Raw genomic sequence first — 21721 nt, 5'->3', positions numbered from 1 at the left:
ATGATCCTTGTGTTCAATTCAAATTTTATTTATATAGCGCCAAATCACAACACCAGCTATCTCATTGCGCTTTTCATAAACGAGCAGGTCTAGACCGTGCTCTGTGGTGTTATTTCCAGAAACCCAACAACATTGTATATGTGTGAAGTCTTCCTAAATCATAGCAGGTTAGTAATTTTTGGTTTGGTATATTGTTACCAGAAGAAGTCTTGCTTCCTTTTTCTATGTGGCAAATAGAAAATCACTAACTATAAGCGTTGGCCATGATTTTACATCTTATATTAATTTTGCAAAGCTCCATTATTTGTCATTTAACACCGACTCTGAAAGATTATTATCCCGGAAAGAAAGAAAAGCACGTTACGTCATTGGGTAAGCCTTTACTTGAAGGTATCTACATAAGGGTGACATGACACTGTCATGAACACATGACACTCTCGTGACACTGTCATGACACATGAACCCTAACTATAACTTGTCATGACAAAACCGAGTGACACTTACTTGAGGCGTTAAGTCATAAACGTTTGTCACTTGTTTATAATCTTTATGACACATTCATGACAGTGTCATGTCACTCTTATGTACCTTCAAGTAAAGTGTATCCCATTGTTGCATGTCACCTTCGACCCTCTTGCTCACAAAACACTAGCTGCTTTATTACAATCTCTATTTTTTAAAATACTGAGCGATAAAAATGTAAAGTCACAAAAGAGCTTAAATAACTAGAAACGAAGCGACATATCTCCGCTTTCACATGAGTTCATATCGGGCGTTCACAGTCTCTACGATTTCCAAAAGACATTGTCAAATTTGGGACATCTTTAAATGCTTTGTCATCTTCAGGAGGAATACTTATCCAATGCTAATTACTGAGATGCAGTTATAACTGTATCAGTACCTGTTACACTTCTTGTCCTGATGTTGCCAAATTGGCTGTGTGGCTCTAATTGACAAGACGGGTAAGAGGCGGGTTGGACGCTAATCGACTCCTGCTGAGACGGAGGCATCGAGGTGTCATTTCAGCCTCTCAAGGCAAGAGTCTTCAGGGCACTCGCTGATAAATGTGTCGCAGCATCGCATTCAGTGTGTGTGTGTGTGTGTGTGTGTTAGGTTGAGTATATGTAAAACGCTGGCAGGGAACTTGTGAGCGAGAGCATGTGAGTCGGAAGGAGCTCCCCGAGCCGGCGAGCCAGCGTCTAATTAATCCTAACTCCTCCAGTCTTAATGAGGTCTTAATTACTCTCGCTGACTCTCTCAAGACGAGACGATAGAGACCGTCTCGTGCTACCATATATGATTGTCTGGTCAGAAGGCAAGAGCTTTCACTATGCAATTAATATCCTCTGGCTGTGTGTGTGTGTGTGTGTGTGTGTGTGTGTTGTGTGTGTGTGCGGGCTTGCTCATCTGTGCCTAACACAGCCGTCACCTCAACCCACTTCCCACACTGGGCGAGGCGGCCATTGTGTGTACGAGGCTCATCTTTAAGAACCAGTTTCCCATAGACAAAGTCCATTCAAGTCCAATTAGGGGAAGCCATTCAGGGCCCTAATTCCCTTACAGTGAATCTGCCTGATCCTCCCTAACACATGCTACTTATTGTTCCCCCAGGAAGGAAGGGGGGGGGGGGAGGAGAGTAGGAGTAAGAGAGAGGGTGAGAAAGAAAAAGAGAAAGAGACAGTGACCCGGATTTTGAAAATATGGTAATGACGAAGGTAGTGAATGCAATGGGACAACGAAAAAAAAAAAAAAAGGGACACACATACAAAGACAGACAGCAACAGGGTGCACTCTCGCACTCGGTCCTCCACACACACACACACACACACACACACACACACACTATTAAAGCCTTGAAAAGAACAGCCTCGCTTATCACAAATAGGATTATCCATGATTCATGTTTTTATTAAGCAAAATAATGTCCGCACAGTTCCTTCCCACAGATAAATACGATGGATTAAATTTGGATTACGACTAAATTAAAACTCAATTTGAATATAAACCATTGTTTGCATAAAATGTGAATAATAAGAGACCCTAATGTAAGACTGTACTGTATGTAGAAGTCTTACTGTTAACAAATCCCACTAAAAGAACCAAACCCCCGATGAACTGATCCAAAAAACACATCAATGATGCTCAGGGTGACATGTGCCTTTATCGCGATGAACACACAGACAGACACACACAGACACACACACACACACACACACACACACACACACACACACACACACAACACACACACACACACTATTATTCTGAGTCAATCCCACATACACCGTCCTGCGGCTGTAAGCACCAAATGTGTATTTTTCTGCACGTGATAATAGCCCAAGTATAAAAAAAAAAGCCCCCCCCCCCCCCCCCACATTTCCTTTTACTTTTCCTTGTATAACTTCTGCTAAAAAAGGTCAGTGTCCAACTGTTTAGGAGATTAGTTAGCCTTTGCTGCACATTTGTGACCCATTTTGTAAAAGTTTCATTGTTGGTTTTGTATTTTTTTTTCTATATAGACTATAAGGAAAATAATACAGAATATTGTATGCAGCTCATCCTTTAAAGTTATAATATTAATCAAATGGATTCTATTTGTAGGCAGCAATAGGCATTTACCTCTCTATTTAGTCTGCCATTCCATGCCATGCCATGCCACATTCAAACTATGCACAGAGGATTTCCAGCACTGGACTGTAGTGTGTATTGGCCAGAATCTGGCTTTTAGGGGGGGGGGGGGGGGGCATTTCATAGTGGGGAGTCTGGGTGTCCTCCCCCAGGGAAGTTTTGACTTAATTTCCTGTATTCTGATACACTTTTATGCACCAATTTACGGTGGAAATACCTTCATTTAGCCTATGTGAAGAAGAAAAACACAGATGACCATTCAAAATATATCAAAAATATTATGTAAATGATGTTGTTGCATGTCACTGGGCTTTTTTACTGGGAATATGGAAATCCTGGAGCTTTCTTAGTGAGTATACCTGCGTATAACGTAGACTACACCACTGATTTACAGGAAATGATGCACGCAGGTGTGCAATTCAGCTTTACTGTTTTTGAGATTATCTAATTGATATCAGGCTATGAATTCAAATAGAAATATTTTCTGTGGTTATGACTTCCGTTCCGGATCGAGCCTGTCCATCTGCTGGGCCAAGTTTCAGGCCAAAGCAGTGCAAATATCTCCTAATCTCAAATCCATGTGTGTTGACTATAATGAGGGAGATTAATTGAATATCATTTTGTAGATAAACCCACAGATTGGAGATGAGATTAATTATTAAAACTACAATATCTCCAAAAGATGCATTAACTCATTAGTCCTCATTCATTATTTTTCCAAATGTAAACCCCAAAGCCAGTTTATTTGGGGTTTAAATATGAAGCATATTAACTCAGATCCTTTTAAGTATGCCTGATAAGTAAACTGATTATGGAAAATGATCAATGTCAGCACATACCAGTTTTGTAAATCACTATTAATCTTGTTATTCAGATATTCATATTGGGAGAGATGTCTCCATTGAAAAGAGTGCCGGAGTATATGCACAACCACTTTATTCAGTTATTTAGCACATTTATTGCAAAATGTGACTTTTTTGAGAGATTAAAAAGTTTTAGAGTATGTTGGTTTGTATGATTTTTGATAATTATTTGACAAAAATCCCAAAATGTTTGCTCGTATGGTCTCAATAACAATAACTGGGCACTATGATGCCTTTTTCTATTGCTCCCAGTTATCGACAAATCAGACTCTCACTCGCATGCTGGGAGCAGGTAGGCTTAGCAACCTTGTGTTTGCCTAGCAACCTGGTGTCCCAGCGACCCTTGTTGCCATGGCAGCCAATGAGGATGTGGCACTGCCATGAGGAAGTGGTCACCACAGATATGAGCCAAAGGGCAGCTGGTGTGTGTGTGTGTGTGTGTGTGTGTGTGTGTGTGTGTGTGTGTGTGTGTGTGTGTGTGTGTGTGTGTGTGTGTGTGTGTGTGTGTGCGTGTGTGTGTGTGTGTGTGTGTGGCTGCTCATTTGAATACAGCGTCCTGAATACGTGGAGGAGCCGTATGCTCCCTTTGCAAAACATTTAGCAGCCCGTAAACACAAAACAATCAGCGTCTTTGTTTTAAATGCTGTTGTTCTGTTCTCATCCCTTTCGTTTGTTTGTCACCCCCTCCCCTCGCTCCCTCTGTCATTTTCACAAACCCCCCCTCCCCAACACGCAAACACACACACACACACACACACATCTACACACCCTTTCCATCATCTTCTAACTAATTTACCTTGTCTTGCCATTCACTCTATTTATTTATTCATGTGGTTTTATTAATACTACTTCCTTTCTACCTGTCACCTGTCAAATGGCAGCTTACCCTTGTAACAATATTTGTCTTGTGTTGCTGCTTACAATATTTTTTTTTCAAATTTTATGTTGTCAAGAGTGAGAGTGGAAGCAGTGTCTGTGTCTTATTTGGGTGAAAGGGAGATAGAGGTTGAGGTGTGTGTGTGTGTGTGTGTGTGTGTGTGTGTGTGAGTGAGAGGGAAAGTGGGCCCCTCCTCCCCCCATCCAACCCTTTGCCGATTAAGGCCAGAAACTCTAATTATGCTACAAAGACGTGACAGACTGGAGCACCCATCTGCGCTATAGGGTCACACACATGCGCACACACGCGCACCACACACACACACACACACACACCACACACACACACACACACACACACACACACACACACTAGAGTAACGGAATATCACACAAAAGTGAATAATATCAGACAACCAAATGCACTAAAGTCACAAACATGAGAGTGTGAGAATAGGTGACATTGAAAGTTGGTGGGAAATAAGATCAGAAAACAACATGAACAGAAAAAAATGGTGTTAGAAAATCTAAATGCTTCACACTAGGACGCATACCTGTTTACAACAGCTCATCTGCCCCATCTGTCACTGATTTTTGAGATCTAATTCCAACGATGCCATTGAATTTGCATCATTTCATGTCCACGCTCGGCTTGACAGTGACTGCATCGCTTCTCATATTACTTCATTCTCTCAATCTTCAGATCAGATCTGTCCCTTAATGTGCTCTGGCTTGATGAAATGATCCCTGTGTCCAGCCAACAATGTCGTTTCTCACCCTAAAACATTCTTTTGCTGCTTTTCAGTTCATTGTGAGTGAGTGTGTGAGTTGTAAAGTCTACACAGATCTTTTAAACCTTTGCTAAAAAAAAACATCTTTATCTCCTACAATAGAGAAACAGTTAAATACAGTCAGATGCAAAAAGACACAGAAGAGAGACGTGAAAAAAGTAGAATTAGGAGATAAGATACAGTGGTAAGAAGTCCATACGAGAAAGAATACATTAGAATGAAGGACTAGAAGGAAGAAAAACCCAGTGAAAGGTCTTACCTTGACGTCTGAGAAGAATATTTTGAGCATGTTGGAGGAAGGGTAGCGGGTGTAGAAGAACATCAGCTTGGCCTTCTTCAGGTGGTTGGGAGACAAGCCCTCCTGAATCTGAGTATTAATATGTTAAGGAAACCTTTTGAGGAACATGGCACAGTCTTAGCAAGACCTCAAGTCCAAGTAAATGACTGGTTCTCAGTTCCATTGTGCATCATTGCTTTAACCATTGCGTTGTCTTCCCGTCAAAATTGAAAATCAACACTTTTACTGACGCTTTTTATCGATGGTTTTAACTTTTTGTTACGTTTTTGTCCCTTTTTTCAACGCTTTTGACGCTTTTTTCAATGTTAGTCACTTTTTTGACGTTTTCAACACTCCGTAACACCAACTTGTTAACTTTAGCTTCAGTTAAATTGAAGATTTATGGTCAATAAACTTCATTTATAGGAACTTATCCCTAATGTTTGAGTTAGAAAAGCAGAAATTAGGAATTATTTACAATAACATTAAAGGAATCTATGTTGAGGGATGATCACGGACTGGAATATGTCAACTTTTACTCAATACTATTTACAAACCACTTCAATGTTTTTTTTCAAATGCTATACCATTGAATAAGATGCCCCAAAATTAATGAAAGTAGAGATTTATACTTGCCAAAGAGCGTTGTGTGGAATTAATCATGTTATTTTGGGTAATTAAAAAGACATTGATATAGGAAAACGGGTCAATTTGACCCGAGGACAACATGAGGGTTAAGTGATATTTTGGTGTAAGATGATGTTGCGTTCGCTGTCCCAAAGCAACAATCCCAGTCTGTTACTGTAGTTGAATAGAACGAGTCCATCTCCTAATTGCATATAGTGCTGTATCTCCAGAGCATCTTGCCATCCTCAACAATGTCATTCTCTTAGTATTTTGCCTAACTATAAACAGACTTAGTATTACATGATGCAAAAAAACAGGGCATGCAGCTCCTCTAAAGCTGTTTGCCGCTTAAGTTCTACATTTACTAGCGAAGTGCTGTGGTGTCACCAAACCTTCAACTGTCATCTCACAAAATCATGACACCCTTCTGTTTGTAGCAGGAATCAGACAACATCCTTTTGAGTTGAGACAGAACTTCTCGTTGCATAGATTCGCTACCAAAACGCAAGTGGAACCAAATAGGAGTAGCCTACAGTGGTGGAGGAAGTACTCAATCTCAGTACTTCAGTAAAAGTACAAATAACCAGAGACATATTCACTTTAACCAAAGTAGAAGTACCACAAAGACAACCCTACTTAAGTAAAAGTAAAGAGGACCTGATTTGAAATAAACTTTAAGTATTAAAACTTGCATAAGGATGTTGTCCTCCATTCAACCATGAACTTGCCGGTTGAAAACTGAAAAATCAACACTTTTTCTGAGTTTTGGCAACAACAAAAAAAAATTGTCTTTACCTTTAACGCTTCCTTTCACTACCATGGATAAACACTAACACCAACTTAGCATCACTAGTTTTACACTTATTTTTGGAATTCATGGTCTATAAACCTGATTTATAGAAAATTGTGCCTGATTCTTGAGTTAAAAAAGCAGAAATTATGACTTATTTAGACTAATATAAAAGGAAGGATAATCACAGAAGGGTATATGTCAATGTTCAGTCGGGATACTGTTTAGAAACATTTTCACTTTTTGTGGAAATGCAAAAAAATCAAAAACACCCTAAAATCCAATGAAAGTGAAGAGCCGATATTTTGTTGTACTTGCTAAGCTGTTGTGTGGAATCACCCATGCTATTTTTGGATAATCAAAGACAACACAGAGGTTAATGTCTATATAATATACATACATGTATTTAAGTGATAAAAAGAAAACCTAAACTCTGGTCTGCCCTCCATGTAATGAACCGCCCTCTCTTTTCGAGATGGACATCTCCGCCCGTAGCGGCAGAAATCAGGGCTCCACCAGCGGACTCGGCAGCTCCACCCCCCCGCGGACAGCTACGAGGATCCCAGTAACCTGCCATCCCTGACCTGCTCACCCACTCCCACTCCCACTTCGGGCTTCAGGCTTCAGGCTTCGGAAAAACTGATCCGAAAATGTATGCAGTACACATAATTTCAGCAAAATGTAACAGAGTAAAAGTCAAAAGTATGCACAATTAATTGTACTTAACTAAAGTGCAGACACGTGAAAAGTGTACTTAAGTAACGTAATAAAGTATTTGTACTTCGTTAAATTCCACCACAGGTATCCTACTATAAAGTCCAATCTCTGTTTGTGTGAATATGGTGTCAAGTGATTTCACAACAACACAAACAGTGGCAGTGGGTAACCATGGAGTGATTAGTGCCAGACGTGGAGGGACATTTGTCTTTCACAGCGAGGACCGACCCCTCCAGTGAGGGTGTATAGGGTGACCACACCACTTTTAAACACAACCACGAAAAATGTAGCGGTCCAATAAGAGAAACCAAATGATCTGGTAGCCATTTTACACCCGAAGCAAAAGAAAACATGAGCTCCTGCTGGCTTTGGATGCAACCCCAAATTCACTCCTGCATGTCGCCTGCTTTGCAGCACCGGAGTCTATCCCACTGTCTCAACAAGGAGAAAACATAATTGTGGAGGCCCTGGTTGCAGGGGCGCAAAGTGTGTGTGTGTGTGTGTGTGTGTGTGTGTGTGTGTGTGTGTGTGTGTGTGTGTGTGTGTGTGTGTGTGTGTGTGTGTGTGTGTGTGTGTGTGTGTGGTGTGTGTGTGTTGTGTGTGTGAAAACAGCTGTGCCCCACCACGCTGCCATTTCCCCACCACATTAACAGCCCTATAATCTATCAGAGAAGATGAGGCAATCAATGGAACCCCTGCAAGGTCAATTAGCACACAGATAAACACACACTCATATATACACACACACACACACACACACACACACACACACATACACACACACACACACACAGAAACCCCAGGGGCCCTATATGGCTGGAGAGAAGAGCAGGGGAAGAGGGAGAGAGTAGCATCAGTAATCGTGAAAAGAGGGAGAGAACGCAAGTGAATAAAGTGCAAGGGGGGAAAAAACAAACACAGAGCAGCTTCAGGACAGGAATTCAAGAAAGTGGAACTGTGTCTATGAGCTGGTGGGACTCGGTGGGGTCTGCCAGTATGCAACCGTGACATAACTGTTTACTGTTTTTCCACATAAAAGTCCTGAGGAAAAAAAAAAGTCAACTCTGAAAGAAAATAAAAAGCAATCAACATATCTGATTACGACACCAAAAAAAAAAAATCATCGGACTCCCGAATGACAACAGACAACAACAGAACACTTTGGCTCAATAACTGAGAGGTGAGCCCTGTCGTCATCCATCATTCATTTAGCGGCAGGTACGTCAGGTCAGCGGACAACAACACCGTCACCTCGTTAACATTCATGCCAACCTGTGTGTTTTGGGGCTGGTGAAACATTGTGTCCGCTTTCTGCAGCCTGTCTTGTTTTCCGTCTTGTTTTCCGCACGCACACGAACGAATACACACCAAAACACACAAACATGACTCAGAGTAAACAGTTTGAAGCAATATCCCAATGACAACAAAGCTAATGACGTGTGCGTGTTTTTGTGTAACGGTAGCTAAAGTGAGTCGGTGAATAAACAGTGCAATTTCCTCCTTCTTTCCTATTGGTGTGTGTGTGTGTGGGGGGGGGGGAGGGGGGGGGGGGTTGTGCTCATCCTGGTGCACATCTGCGAATGTGCCTGCGAGTGTGTGTTTTGTGCGGGGCTCACTGTATCAGCTGTAATGTGACCTTGCTGCCAGTGTGTGTGTGTGTGTGTGTGTGTGAATGGGGCGGGGGGGGGGATAAATTCATAAATGAATGGGGGACATCTGCTCAGCTCCGTTCAAAGGATTAAAGATAAACAGACCTGAGAGAGAGACAGTGTGTTACTGTTTGCGTGGGTGCGTGTGTGTGTGTGTGTGTGTGTGTGTGTGTGTGTGTGTGTGTGTGAGAGAGGGCTTCTCAGGTACACTACGATCGATGTAAAAAAAACCTCAACCTAACTGCCAGCTTTCCTTTAGCCTTTAATTCACCCACAATGCCGTCACCATTGTATCCCTACCACGTGAATCAAACAGGGATGCGCTTCCTAAACTAAGGCAGAAACATGACTATAGACAGAGTGAGAAGGAAGAGAAGATCAAACACATTGCATACATTTAGTCTTTTTTTTCAGAAAGAATAACTTTCAAATTGAGGGAGCACAAAATAGCAGGACAGAAAACCACAAGGTTTATGTAAAATGTGCAAAAATACCAATAAAGTTTGACATGTTCTTAAGCTCTTAAGCGTCAGTTAGTGCCTTTCCTGTTGCCATTGCTTTGGAGTGTATTACAATGCATTAGTGTGTGTGGCTGGTGTGTCGGAGTGTGTTTTTGCACAATGAATTTGGCAGTAAAACTACTTGATAATTGTACGACATAAATCAGTTCAATAAGCTTCCATATAATTAGAATTGTCATTAGCTGACCTAAGTTGGTGAGTGCACTGATCAGGCAAACGTAGTTAAAATAAAATGACAATCGGGGGTGCAAAGCGATCATTTGGTCAATTAATTAAGTCACCATTTAGTCCATAAAATGTCTAAAAATAGTCAAATAAAAGCAATCTTCCACAACCCAGGTTGATTACTTTGAAGTATGAGGTATTAATAATTAAAATATTCCATTCCATGTTGTTTTGCTGAACATGGAAAAATAGATTTTTGGAACGCATAATTCATGCTGAAGGATTGCAATTAAAATGTGTTTAACCTACACATTAAAAAGGGAGGTTAGAAAGGTATATTAAGGTATACATATTTTTGAAACACTGATGTCTACTTTCAAAGACTTTTTTGTCATATAAATGAATGGAAAAACATTTTGGAGTGAAACGGCTTCGTAGGATCAAGAGACGTGTCGAATATGAATTTTGTTAATAGTTGAATTAAAGCAACAACTCAATTGGCTTTGAAGACGATGCTGTGATCACAGTCCTCCGCACAGCTGCAAGGAGTTCCCATTTGTCAGGTTCAAAGTCTTGTTTTTATTTTCACTTTGTTCTTCAAGCCGCGTGCACGTGTGTGTGCGCACGTGTGCCTGTTTGTGTGCAAGTGTGAGCCAAGGTGTGTGTGTGTGTGTGTGTGTGTGTGTGTGTGTGTGTGTGTGTGTGTGTGTGTGTGTGTGTGTGTGTGTGTGTGTGTGTGTGTGTGTGTGTGTGTACACGTAGTTGCCGGGAGAAGCCCTCTCAATATGAAAGGTTAGGCACGAAGAGATAAACAGCTACCTGTAAACACCTGTCGACATGAACACACCATGAAAGGGCGTGTGTGCGTGCGTGTGTGCGTGTGTGTGTGTGTGTGTGTGTGTGAGGCAAAAGACACACAGCTGCCGAGCCGAGCAGTTGCGAGGGAAGGCCAACAAATGAAAGCGAGTGGGAGAGATCGATATTGACAGGGAGGGAGACACCCAGGGAAAAACTGAACAGGAAACCAATGTGGACATATGACATATTACGCTTGTCCTTATGTGTGCACACACGCACACATACACACACAAGCACACAAATTTAGAAAGCTTCCATCAATAAGGCCCAGCATTCACCTATTCCTCCCCCATGCTCTTTGAAATATGATTAGCTTTGAGCTCCTATGAACAAGGTCTTAGTCCACACCCACACACACAAAAACAGTGAAATATGATTTGCTTTGAGCGTTTATGTACAAAGTCTTTGTGATGAAAGAGAACCTAACAGCACAAGAGCGTCTCAGAAAGTGTGTGCGTTTGTGTGTGTTGAAGAGGGAGCTCACTAGCCTTTCTCATCACCTTTAAACACCACAACCTGCTGCAAAGACTTAAAAGAGCTTGAGAGAGCAGTGTGCGACCTGTTTAATCTTCCCCCTCTTGCAAGACCCACCGCAGCCCGTTTCATCTTCCCCTCCTCGGCGAGGAAACAAGGGGGTCGGACCAGGAATCAATTAATGCAGATTAATTGACATTAAAGACTTTCTTTGACTACTGCCTGCGGCCGCAGCTTCCTCCGGGGTGTCTCAGTTAAAAATGTGACTCGTACAGCAGCGAAATAACATCATCGTCGATTTAAATCATTTCCAAATGCACCAACAAAAAAAGTGAAAGGATGTTCTTTTTGCTGGCAATAAACATATTATATGTCCTAGTGTTTCATGTGTCCCAATTCCAAACTATATGCCTTCCTTAAAGTTATTCTATATCTGATATAGCGCTGGAATTTAATTAGTTAGGTCAAATAATTCAAATGATCCAACATGAAGATGTATTAAAAAAAGCATGGTATCATCACATCACAGCGGATGTAAAAATGTCTCATGATGTACTGTGCATTTTAGGTTCTATTGTTCTAATAGCATGTATTATCTCCTCATTTTAAGTACTTTTTTTCTTTAGTATCAATGAAGATAATGCACAAGTTTAGCAAATCTTTATTCTAATCTTAACCCTCATGTTGTTCTCGGGTCAACTTGACCCGTTTTCCTTTATCAATGTTCTTTAATTCCCCAAAATAACACAACGCTCTTTGGCAAAAAGTACAAATTTCTACTTTCATTAATTTTGGGGCATCTTATTCCATTTTATAGCATTTGAAAAAAAGCATTGAAGTGGTTTTGAAATAGTACTGAGTAAAAGTTGACATATTCCAGTCTGTGATTATCCATCAACATCCGTTCCTTTAATTTTAGTCAAAATAATTCCTAATTTCTGCTTTTCTAACTCAAACGTTAGGTATAAGTTCCTATAAATGAGGTTTATTGACCGTGAATTTAAAAAATAACTGTAAAAGTTAGTGTTCTGTAGTGTTGAAAACGTCAAAAAAGTGACAAACATTGAAAAGAAAGTCTCAAAAGTGTTGAAAAAAGGAACAAAAACATAAAAAGTTAAATACATTAATAAAAATCATCAATAAAAGTGTTGATTTTCAATTTAACAAGGGTTAACTAAAACTCAACTTAACCCCAACCTCACTAAAAACTTATTCTGGTGAAGACAACCGTCATTTTGATGGTTTAAAGCACTTTCAAATGCAAGAAAACATACTCACTCTCACACACACACACACACACACACACACACACACACACACACACACACACACACACACACACACACACACACACACACACACACACACACACACACACACACACACACACACACACACACACACACACACACACACACACACACACACACACACACACACACACACACACACCACACACACACACACACACACACACACACACACACACACACACACACACACACACACACTCAGGTACACTAATAAGGATACGGTGCTGCCTGAGTAAGGCGATATGTCGGCCATGTCTTGCAGGTCTCCACACTCAGACTTTATGAGGGACAGGGACAGACCCTCTGGCCCATGCTGGCCCGGGGAGCTCTGCCTGTGGTGGTGGTGGTGGTGATGGTGATGACCGAGATGGCCTCCTCCGAGGGACGCCATTTTGGTTCTGAGGCTGACCGTTTCCCGGGTCATGTCCATAGAATCGGGGGAGGACCGGTGAAGGTCCTTGGGCCCTGGAGGGTAGCCAGCTCCACCCCCGTGGGAAAGGGAGCTCTGAAAGGGGTACCCCATAAGGGGAAGGGGGAATGGGTGGCGAAAGGATGGAGGGCTAAACCCGAGCGAGGCTGAGAGGGGAGAGGGGTGGAGGGAGGGATGGTGTGGAGGAGGAGGAAGAGAGGGGTTAGTGTTCTCTCCTCCAACTCCTCCTCCGCCGCTCTTGCGCACCACCAGCGGCAGTGCCTCCGTTTGGTCGTTGGACGTTGGCAAACCGCCCAGTCTGCCACTCAAACCGCCGAAGGAATCCAGCGGGCTCGGGACGATGACATCGGCGAAGCAATGCAGCCTCTGGTTGGAGGAGTGGTAGTTGGGGGTGGGACTGCGGTCGCCGTTCATACCGAGGGCCAGGGCGCCACCACCGAAGCGCGTGTCCGGGGTGAGAGAGGGGAGGGGCCCAAAAGGTGGAGGACAGGAAGAGGACGAGTTGGAAGAAGAGGAGGGTGCGGCTGGCGTGCTGCTGTGGCAGCCGTGATGGTGCCCGACGGCCTGCTTGGGCGAGGAGAAGCCCTTGACGACGGTGTCGACGACCTGCGACACGGCACAGTTCAGTTCCTGCTTCAGCGTCTCGGCTAACTGCCTTCCTCCACCTGCCGCTCTTCCTCTTCTCTTAATCACCCTTTCTACATTCCGCTCCTCATCCTCCCTGCCGTCCACATCCTCCTCCATTTCTCCGTCTATCATGGCCTGTTCTCGGAGGAGGGCTCGGGCCCGGTCCAGAAACAGGCCCGGGTCCAGTTCGGACAGGTCGTCATTGCTACGCCGCCCTCTGTCTCTGTACCTCTCCTCCAGGCCATCGGAGCGGATGCTGTCCTCTGACAAGTTCCCGTCCTCCTCTCTTTCTCCACCTCGGTCCGCCTCTCTGCTCTCACCGTTGTCTTCCTCTTCCTCCGTCTCGGAGTCGTAAATCTGGTAGAACTTCTCCTGGAGTTGACGCAGTTGTTTCTGGGAAGGGGATAGAGAATGGTGAAGAAGATGTCTCCTGAACTTAAAGGTCACCTCTTTCCATAAATATACTACAGGAGAAAATAAAATATCACGGTACACCTTAGAATATACATATCCCATTTGGTAGAAGGACACGATTTCCTATTTCTAGAAACAGATTTAAGGAATAGGATAGCATGCATCTCTTCAATCTGTGCCACTTTGAAAAGCTGGCCTTCTTTTAGATCCTGAAATCCTGGGTTCTTATTGGTTTTCTAGTACCGTATGTTGCTAAATAAACAAAATGAAAATTAATTTGACAACTCAAGACTTCAATGAAAGCATCAACTGTCATCAACTCCCATTTGAAGAAAAAAAAAATGGATACAATAGGTAGGGGAGGGTGGTATTTGTGATGCATTTTGGCAGCAAATGACCACCCAAAGCGCCTGCGTTTAACGTCTTAATTCTACCAACCTGCATGTCCTCCAGTTGCAGTTTCAGCTGCCGTCTCTCTTCCTGTCTCTGCTCCTGCCGGGAACACACCAGCTGCGTGAAGCTGTGCTGCTGCTGCGGCAGACGCTGCTTTCTTTTATTCTCCCTGTAAACTTCGCCGACGCCGACCACGCCGCCCCGCGAGCCCGGAGAGCTCAGGAGGGAAGAAGGGCCGTCGCTCCGGCTGTGGTTGTGGCTGCTGCTGTCGTTGTGGCTGTTGCCGTCTCTTCGCTGGTCATTGCTACTGTTGCTGTTGTTGCTGCAATTCTCGTTTTCCCGGTTGCTTTCTTGGCCGTGGTCGCCGTTGGGCCGGACCAGGGGCGAGTGACTCATGCCCCGGATGATGTTTTCCACGCGGGCGCGCTTGGCGCGAAGGTGCTCATCCGACAGCCTGTCCAAGTCGAAGGTGGACAGGGAGAGGGGCTGAGAGGGAGCGTGGGAGTTGAGGCTTGAAGGAGGCACCGGTCGCCCAAAGGATGAGGAAGAGGGTGGAGGAGGAAGAGGAGGCCCAGGAGAGAGGCAGTCGGACGGGCTGTCGCGGGAGGAGTTGCTGCACACGTCCTCGGCGTGGATCTCTGAGCCTCCACTGGACAGAGCTCCACTCCCCTGTGATGGAGGACAGGATTGAATTAACCAATAAAAACCCCATGATTTAATGCATCATTGAATGAGGATAACGTACTTTTTAGTGTCGTGTTGGTTTGGTTAATTGGAAAGATAAAATGCAGACTGATTTAATGAAATGGTGACTAAAAACATGAATTGGTTGTCACAACTAAAATCAGTTAATTGATTAATGGACATTTCACCACCTCCTGTATATATATATATGTGTGTGTGTGTGTATACCTGGAAGCCTGAGTCACTCCCTCCATTCTTCCCCATGTTATTCTTCAACAGCTGCGAGATGATGGTAGCACCAGGGAAAGGCATCATGGCATCTTCGTACGAGTTGGCCCTCTTCAGCAGTTTCCTCAAAACGTTCGACTTCTCTCCGTCACCGTTGGCGCCGCCGTGGCCGTGGCCGACCAACGAGCATTCTCCGTCCTGATCGGAGCCGTGGGATTGGTTCATGCTTTCGAGCAGGGTCTCCCTGGCGCGGCCGAATAACGCACTAGCCACGGTCCTTTTCACCCCAATGTCGACACGTCTGCGCTTGGTCTGTCTGGTTAGGAGGGTGGTGCTGTCATGATCAGGCATCACGCAGGGGAGCTAAGTGGACATGACCAGGGGTCCTCACAGACACGCCGGATGAGAAGAGTCACCTGGTCAACGATAAGCACAAATTGCAACGATTTCAACCTTTTATATTACCTGGAGTGTGATAGCATTAACGTTTACATTCCCAAAATAAGACCTTTATCATTGGCAGGATTGTGCATTAAGTGATTTAATTTCGGTCCAAGAGAAGAGCAATCATTAATGACTCTTACTTTTGAAACTGTAGCTGGTTTGTACAGAATGAAATGTTTAGAATTTATAGTTTGAATTGTGAAATAAACTAGCAAAAACTTCATAATGATTAGCCTAAATTCAGTTGACTTGGTTTTGGGTGTTTTTTGGCTTTTAATAACAATGTCAGTTGGAATTATAAATACATTCTCCATAAAGCATTAGATGGCTATTAATGTGGCTGTTTTCTTTCCAAAAGTCCAAAATCATTTTAAACCATGAGAATTGACATTAATTACCATATATAAAAAATAACCACCTATGAACTATCACTAGAATTTCAAGCAACACACAAATGGGGCGTCTGCTTTTATCGATCACCACATTCACAAAATGACACAGTGCATTTCTAGACCAAAAACCAAAGGGAACCACTGCAAGAGATAAAAAAAACGCTCTCTAAAATAGTTCAAGGAGATATTCCCACAGAGAAGTAACACCTGCCTGTAACAACCAAAATCATTTCCCATTTCCTCCTCATCCCCTGAGGGGTAACCTTGATTTCTGAAGAATGGAAAGGCTCTCTCGTATTGTCAGAGGGATTTCCCTACACATTCAAGAATAAAAAAGAAAATTCATTTGTGTTGTCGTTCTTCACATAATTTGAAAGATATACACTCACCGGCCACTTTAATAGTACACCTGTCCAACTGCTCGTTAACACTTAATTTCTAAGCAGCCAATCACATGGCGGCAACTCAGTGCATTTAGGCATGTAGACATGGTCAAGAGAATCTCCTGCAGTTCAAACCGAGCATCAGTATGGGAAGAAAGGTGATTTGAGTGACTTTGAACGTGGCATGATTGTTGGTGCCAGAAGGGCTGGTCTGAGTATTTCAGAAACTGCTAATCTACTGGATTTTCACGCACAACCATCTCTAGGTTACAGAGAATGGTCCGAAAAAGAAAAACATCCAGTGAGCGGCAGTTCTGTGGGCGGAAATGCCTTGTTGATGCCAGAGGTCAGAGGAGAATGGCCAGACTGGTTTGAGCTGATAGAAGGGCAACAGTGACTCAAATAACCCCCCGTTACAACCAAGGTGGGCAGAAGAGCATCTCTGAACGCACAGTACGTCGAACTTTGAGGCAGATGGGCTACAGCAGCAGAAGACCACATCGGGTGCCACTCCTTTCAGCTAAGAACAGGAAACTGAGACTACAATTTGCACAAGCTCATCGAAATTGGACAATAGAAGATTGGAAAAACGTTGCCTGGTCTGATGAGTCTCGATTTCTGCTGCGACAGTCGGATGGTAGGGTCAGAATTTGGCGTCTACAACATGAAAGCATGGATCCATCCTGCCTTGTATCAACGGTTCAGGGTGGTGGTGGTGGTGTCATGGTGTGGGAATATTTTCTTGGCACTCTTTGGGCCCCTTGGTACCAATTGAGCATCGTTGCAACGCCACAGCCTACCTGAGTATTGTTGCTGACCATGTCCATCCCTTTATGACCATAATGTACCCAACTTCTGATGGCTACTTTCAGCAGGATATGCGCCATGTCATAAAGCTGGAATCATCACAGACTGGTTTCTTGAACATGACAATGAGTTCGCTGTACTCAATGGCCTCCACAGTCACCAGATCTCAAACCAATAGAGCATCTTTGGGATGTGGTGGGAAAGGGAGATTCGCATCATGGATGTGCAGCCGACAATCTGCGGCAACTGTGTGATGCCATCATGTCAATATGGACCAAACTCCCTGAGGAATGCTTCCAGCACCTTGTTGAATCTATGCCACGAAGAATTGAGGCAGTTCTGAAGGCAAAGGGGGTCCAACCCGTTACTAGCATGGGGTACCTAATAAAGTGGCCGTGAGTGTAGGTACTGAGCAGTGAATTGGGATTTTCATTGAACTTTAGGTATTTTATTTAGACGTGCAAAACTATGTTCTCATAAATTCTGCCACTTGGGGTTTTGACTAATTCTCTGCAGATTCAAAAGGTTGGTTTTCTTTTCCTGTCATGAGTGACTATATCGTATCTATAATACAGCAAGTGTAGAGAGGTAGTGGTTGGGAAAGCACTGCATGAAGGTTAAGTTCCTCCACTGATGCTTTGGAAACACCTTACACTTTCCAAGGTGTGGGAAATGTTAAAGAGCTTGCTTCATCCCTATCCCAAACTATCAAATATAACTGGATTCATTTTAGATACTTGCACAAAATCTCCAGAAAGTGCAGGCTCTCCTTAAGGCTGCTTTCTTCACTAATTTAGGGATCAAATAACATGGACTTACACAAAGAAATTCAAAAACACATTGAAAAACCTGCCACTAAAAATAAGCCTTGGCCATTTTTAAACAGGTGAATGGTGAAAGTAAATAGCTGCTTACATTTGTGCCTTCACACACTCATGCACACAGGGCAGCGTTTCCATGTTACATGTTTGCATCTGTTTTGCAAGTGATGTCAGGGTCAGGACTAGGAAAATATTTCACAAATTAAAGCTGCTTCCTGCAACAGTTTGGTAGAGCCGTGCCTGTGTTCACAGGAGTTGAGCAGTTGTCATTACACTGTTGAAAAAGCGTTAAAGCTAAAACTTGCAGCATGACTCTGATTTTAGAGAGACAGAAAATGTGTTCCCCAAACGTGCTCAAACACACACGAAGCATGAAGCGGGAGACACAAATTAGATGCTTTTGCAAAAGCACACAATAGCCAACACTGCAGACAATGTTGTGTTCCTGCAGGGCCGTGACCAATAGAATAGCCTCCAAGCAGGGGAGAAGGGTTAGTTTGAATATGACTCCCAGTTTCAGTGTTGTAGGCGAGAGGTGTTCAGGAAAAATACTCTGCCCCTCAGCACTGTGCCCGGCGGGGACCCAGACACACACACACACATACGGCACATGCATACACACGCACACATACGGCACATGCATACACACTATCTGTTTGCATGATTGGTTCCTTAGCATTACATTGGGCAGAGGGTGCAAACACACACACACACACACACACACACACACACACACAACACACATACAAACACACACACAAACACAGCACCTGCACACACACTATCTGTTTGCATGATTGGTTCTTTAGCATTACTCTGGGCCGAGGGTGCAAACACACACACACACACACACACACACACAATCACTCACACACATACACACACACACACACAAACATACGCAATCACTCACACACATACTCGCACACATACTCAGACACACACACACACACACACACACACACACACACCACACACACACACACACACACACACACACACACACACACACACACACACACCACACACACACACACACACACACACACACACACACAGACAGAGGGGAGGTTGAGATAGTAAGAGACAAACAGTTTAGATTATAGGGGTCCAAAGAGCTGGAAAACTTGGTTATTTTGAAGGATGCACCAGTGTAAAAAAAGACAAATGTTACCTGTCTGCATTAGTAAAACACAAAATGCCTCCATTGCCTTTTCTGACCACATATTACCATAACAACAACAACAAAAAATCAAAGTTTGACTTTTGAATTACTCATACAAGACCAGGCGGCAACACAAGATGTTTAAACAGACACGTTCAAAAAGTGTTGACATTCATGTTTAAAGGTGAGCACTGAAAGAAGATGTGAGAGTGTGTGTGTGGTTTCTGTATCAAAACAGAAACTTTTGTTTTAATCTGAATTTGAAGAGCAGGAATAACTTGCCCTGCAATTGAGAACTGAAATGGGAAGTAACTGATGAAAACTGTAAATGCTTATTTCCATTTCCATTGGTGGCTTATGGCTAAATGAATTCAGTTGTTGAAAGAATGATAAAAGTCACTTTAACCATCTTGTTGCTTTAAGACTTCATCAAGGTCTTTCAGCCTTTTATAAATACTTTTTTTTTGTTATCTTAAAATCACTTTTGGAAATCTAACTTTTTGTAATAGGTGAAGGTTATAATTTGCGCACCTTATGCTTCCTTCTGCATCTCAAAGAGGAACCAAAGAACGTAGCGTGCTAAGCTTGCGTGTGAAGTGGATCATGACTTGGTGTTGTAGCCGGCTGAGTGCGCTTTGAGTAGGAGAGCACCGCTGCCAACAGACTGACACAAAACACAAGGTGTTACTTTTACGCACGGCAAATATAGAGAGATGGTCGTCAGAGTCCAAACAACAATAACTACGCGATGATGACACGACACCTCTGCTGCACCAGGGGACTGACACGCTGCAAACAGTTCCATTATTCATTCATTATTTAGCCTATAAAGTTGGATTAAAGAAGTGAAGAGCTGTGCCATGAGAAATGGATAACCCCACTTGTTTCTCAAGGAGTTTGCTCTTGTTTTAGCGACACTTAGCTCTCTGGAAACTGAAATCTACATTAAAGATAAATCAACTTGGCAGGGACATTTTGTCTCTCGTCAACTGTCGTGCGTTCCTCTTTGGCTTTAATTTTAAGAAAAACAACATAAGAAGTAGGATTTTTCTAACTAATTTCGGTATTGAATCACTTGTCAATCAGCAGCTCGCACAAACCATGAAATCCAAAAAGCAAGGACAGGTGCGTAAATCCAAGCGAGGTGAACTCTGCTCTGCTCTACCCACACACTGGCACGGCAACGAACAGTGGACAAAAACTCTTTTTAATTTTTAAACAAACTTCAGAAATATGAGTTCACGCAAGCTCGTTGATCCAGCCGGCAACAATCACAAGCAGACTAGAGACTAACGCGCGTAAAGCAGAAAAAAATAGTCCCCAAAATAAAAGCGTGTGGATCCGCGAAGTTTGACGAGGCTGCACCGTCTTCGTGAACTAACAGTGGGAGATAAGTTAGAGCGAACACGGTGCTGATATGGAGAAACCATACACACACTCATGCACACATACAGTATATAAGCCCACGAAGTGACAATAAAATGGGAACAAATGATACGCGTTTTGACTTACTTCTCTCTCTCGAGCGTTTCTCCAAGTCGGTCCGTCGAAGAAAGGGCGAACACAGGAGACAGATCCGCACTCGTCGCTGAGATCAATGCTCAATCTACTATGGCCAAGTGGAGACGTATGCAGAGCGTGCGCGCGTGCGTGAGTGTGTGTGTTCGTGTGTGTGTGTGTGTGGGAGGTAGCGAGAAAGACAGACGGAGAGACTCATAGAGAAAGTGTGTAAGAGAGAGTGAGAGAGCGAGACAGAAAATGAGAGGGAGAGAGAGACTGCTCTTGTGCGCCGCTCTTCTCCCGGGATGGGAAGTGTTTAGTATCGAGCGCACCCGGTCCGTTCGGCACTCTCGGCTCGACGCGAATCCCGTTTTTCTCCCTCTGGCCGACGGGAAAGACTCTCAGTAAGAAACAAGAAGAGACGCACATGAAGGATACGTGAAGACGCTGCGTCACCGGCCCCGGAGTGAGGTAACGACTCCACCTGACCAATAAGGAAGAAGAACCGGGGACGGTGGATTTTATTTATAAGGAGCCGAGACCTCCGAAAGCAGGAGAGCGAGGAGACAGGAGCAGAGCATGACGCGGAGGGTAAACTCAAAGTCAGCTTCACCAAGCTTCACAATTAGCTGGGAAGCTGCAAAAATCTCAGTAGATTAAATATATACTTTAACTTAAATCGGAGTTTAAGGGCATCAGCTGTTTTTTTGTTTTTGTTCAAGCATGATTTTTTATTTGTAATACAAATACATCCTCAGTAAATTAAAGCACTACAGTTATGTCTACTTACTTCCCAGCTTGTGTCATTTAATAAAAAAAACTTTAAGTAATTTATGATTTATGAGCCATTTCATGGTTTGTTGTGCGCATGTTTTTGTGTTGCT

At 43.3% G+C, this 21721-nt stretch overlaps 1 protein-coding gene across 3 annotated transcripts in view; it reads right to left on the bottom strand.

Annotated features, from left to right (window-relative positions):
• prox1a (prospero homeobox 1a) overlaps nucleotides 1-21468 on the bottom strand; it is a 44324-nt gene extending 22856 nt beyond the window's left edge. The window contains exons 1-5 of one of the 3 annotated variants that reach the window (XM_032506468.1): nucleotides 20846-21468; nucleotides 15326-15741; nucleotides 14459-15082; nucleotides 12770-13999; nucleotides 5418-5525 (exon numbers count right to left, since the gene is read on the bottom strand). In XM_032506468.1, coding sequence (XP_032362359.1) covers nucleotides 5418-5525; nucleotides 12770-13999; nucleotides 14459-15082; nucleotides 15326-15676 — 2313 coding nt within the window. In that variant the 5' untranslated portion in view covers nucleotides 15677-15741; nucleotides 20846-21468. Of the gene's footprint in view, nucleotides 1-5417; nucleotides 5526-12769; nucleotides 14000-14458; nucleotides 15083-15325; nucleotides 15742-20845 lie in introns of those variants that run through there. The other 2 variants (XM_032506467.1, XM_032506465.1) reach the window with 2 other exon arrangements.
• Nucleotides 21469-21721: the final 253 nt, after the last annotated feature.

The sequence above is a fragment of the Etheostoma spectabile genome, chromosome 24, assembly GCF_008692095.1.
Source record: "Etheostoma spectabile isolate EspeVRDwgs_2016 chromosome 24, UIUC_Espe_1.0, whole genome shotgun sequence".
NCBI lineage: Eukaryota > Metazoa > Chordata > Actinopteri > Perciformes > Percidae > Etheostoma > Etheostoma spectabile.
Note: the sequence above shows the minus strand (reverse complement) of the source record. Positions and strands in the feature narration are given on the sequence as shown.